The 2,888-nt window shown below is 47.6% G+C and overlaps 1 protein-coding gene across 1 annotated transcript in view; it reads right to left on the reverse strand.

Annotated features, from left to right (window-relative positions):
• Positions 1-351, reverse strand: part of PDZRN4 (PDZ domain containing ring finger 4) — a 591,189-nt gene extending 590,838 nt beyond the window's left edge. Inside the window, exon 1 of the mRNA XM_042780539.1 lies at positions 1-351. This exon is cut by the window's left edge and continues 309 nt beyond it. Within this exon, the coding sequence (XP_042636473.1) occupies positions 1-351 (351 nt within the window).
• Positions 352-2,888: the final 2,537 nt, after the last annotated feature.

The raw sequence follows: 2,888 nt of genomic DNA on the forward strand, positions 1-2,888 counted from the left end.
ACAGCCCGAGCGGCGGCGGCGGCTGTCCGGGCCGTAGTCGCAGCGCTCGACGTGCGCCGCCAGCTCGTGCAGCCGAACCGTGAGGCCACAGCCGCGGACTCGGTAGTCGCACTGGATGCGCAGCTTCTGGATGAGGCTGCGCAGCGGCAGCACCCGGTGCAGCTCGTTGGGCGCCACAGGCTGGCACTGCAGCGGGCACCGGCGCCACCGCGCCGCCCAGGGCAGCAGGCAGCTGGCGCAGAAGACGTGCCCGCAGGGCGTGCACAGGGGCTCCTCCAGCACCTGACCGCACAGCTTGCACTCTAAATCCGAGTCCACGGTTTCGGCAAAGCGCTCCAGGGCATAGCCCATATTAAACAGATGGGGCTGACCGAGGAAGGAGTCGCAGAGAGTGGGAATGTAAGCATAGCCCACCTCCTCCGAGCCCCCAGCCTCCCATAGCCTTCGCCTAGGGCAGCGGTGACTGCTGCAGCTACTGGTCGGCGGGGAGGAGAAGGGTTGGGGGTGTGATCTCAGAGTTTGTTTGGCTAGAAGTTTCAGCTTCAGGCTAGAACCCTGAATCCGCCGTATTAACCCTAATAGGCGCTACCTCGAGAAGCACCCTTCTTTCCTTTGCTACTGGGCGACTTCTTTCAAATGTTGTCCGCGGACTGCTTAAATGGCCCCCTGCGCCCCCCCCGCCCCCCCCCCCCCGGGAAGCTGTGTTCTCCTTTGCCTGAAAAGTAAGCTTACAACACTCAGGGCTCCTCACCCTGGGCAGAGCTGATGATGGGCACAGCATGGATGTGGGAAACAACTTTTAATTCTACCAGAATGTGAAGGACAGAAACTTTGATCGTCCGATTTTCCGCTGAATTCTCACCGTCCGGCATCAAGTCAGTCTTCAATAAATATGTCTGATAACCAAATCACCAGCTAAGTAGCTGTGAGTTTAGGAAATCGTTATTATGTATCTGCATATCGAGGCTTCTCAACTCAGGATCCAGAACTCGGGAGTGTAGAGAGGCGGCAAGACTGATTGAGCAGCAAAGACGGGGAAAAAGCCAGGCTGTGCCCGCCTTAGGACATTTTAGGGAGCATTAATAGCCAATCAAGGCCTAATGAGTGAGGGGGTTGGAATTACCTTACCTGGCAGTCTGACTCCAGGTGCAATCGCCACACCGTCGATCTTCCTAATTTCACAGGCATATTACTACTGGGAATGGGTATGTGATGATTCTGGCATCTGGAAAAGGGAGGGATTATGAAAGAAAGCAGTTAAATAACATAAAAATAAAATCTTAATGACTATGTTCATACACAGCCTTGGCTCCAAACTGCCCCTCCCCTCTCCCAGTTTAACTCTTCAAAATGCTTAGATTGCTGGGCCTTACAGCAAGCATGGGGAAAAGGGTCCCTCTAAGCCCTTCTTCCTCAGCCTCCTTTCAAAACTATCTTCTGAATCTTGCGGATGAAAAGACACCCAACCACCTGGATGCACACACCACTTACTGCCATTATTCAGAAGGTACTACCAGATGCTTAGGATGAGCCTAGTAAATTAATCATTGACATTTACTTACTTCCAATTGAGTGTTGTTCTAGGAAAGCTGTGTAGTTCTGAATGGCACCGATCTGTATCAGGTTGAACCCATAAGAAAGATTGCAGATTTTGTATTTTAAATCCTTGGAGCTAACAGAAGAATTATAGCAAAGGCTAATGATAGCACCTCTGAATCTTTCTCTGTGAAAGATGAGATTTTATTAAAGTAGTTCAGTACCCAGTGAGGATCCTGGAAGGGCTTGCCAGATATTTAACATGCTCTTAAACTTTTTTTTTCCAAAAAAAAAAATAAGACTCCATATTCCATATTTTGGGAGCTCTGGTAGCGTAGTGCCTAAGGCATTTTGACTGCTAACCAGAGGACTGGCGGTTCAACCCCACCAGCCATTTCTCAGAAAGAAGGTTGGGCAATCTACTTCTGTAATGATACTGCCTCAGAAACCCAAGGAGGGGTCACGATAAGTCAGACCCAACCTGATGGCAGTGAGTTTGGTTTTTGGTTTTATTCCATTTTTTATATATACAGATTTTTGATCATGTAACATTTGCCACTGTGCTCAGTATTTGTGCCTTGCCTGTGGCCTCCCTGTCCAAATAATTAAGCAATGAATTCCTGAAGACATAAGCCATCCATTAACCTTAAAGCAGGAGCCCTGGTAGCATAGTGCCTAAGGCACTTGACTGCTCACCAGAAGGCTGGCGGTTCAAACCCACCAGCCACTCCTCAGAAGGAAGGTTGGGCAATCCTACTTCCGTAGTGATACTGCCTCGGAAATCCAAGGAGGGGTCGCGATGAGTCAGGGCCGACTCGATGGCAAATAACAACAACAACAACCTTAAAGCATGAACATATTCTGTGAACTGTGTAGGCCAGAAAAAGCTGAGTGTTAGAAAATTTATCCAAATAATTCTGGGGAGGAGGGTTCTATTCTATGTTTTTAATAGCTATAGGGACTTGGTAATTGTTTCACAATAAATGACATTGTGAGCATTTTTTAAAAATGGAGTAGATAGAAGCTAAAAACGTTCTACTGAGGTATTGTAAAGGGATTAGGAAAATGAGACTTGCAGTTACATGAAAAGAGGAAAAGAAAATAATGGCCATATGATGCCTTTGGTCCACCCATGTGTTTCCTTTAGCAAAAGTAAGGAATGTGAGCAGATTATGATATGAGGAATTCTAAGATATATAACATTCTGATTATTAGAAGATGGATGTCAAAAACCTGGTCCACAGAGAATAAGAAGTTCAAAAATGAGAACATGTGAAGTGAAGACAAGTGATGAAGTAGGCCAAAAGGAAGCTGAGGAAAATCTTTCCCTTGAGGAAATGGAAGTTTGGGCA

The sequence above is a fragment of the Orycteropus afer genome, unplaced genomic scaffold, assembly GCF_000298275.1.
Source record: "Orycteropus afer afer isolate SDZICR_OR568_19922 unplaced genomic scaffold, OryAfe1.0 scaffold00045, whole genome shotgun sequence".
Classification (NCBI taxonomy): domain Eukaryota; kingdom Metazoa; phylum Chordata; class Mammalia; order Tubulidentata; family Orycteropodidae; genus Orycteropus; species Orycteropus afer.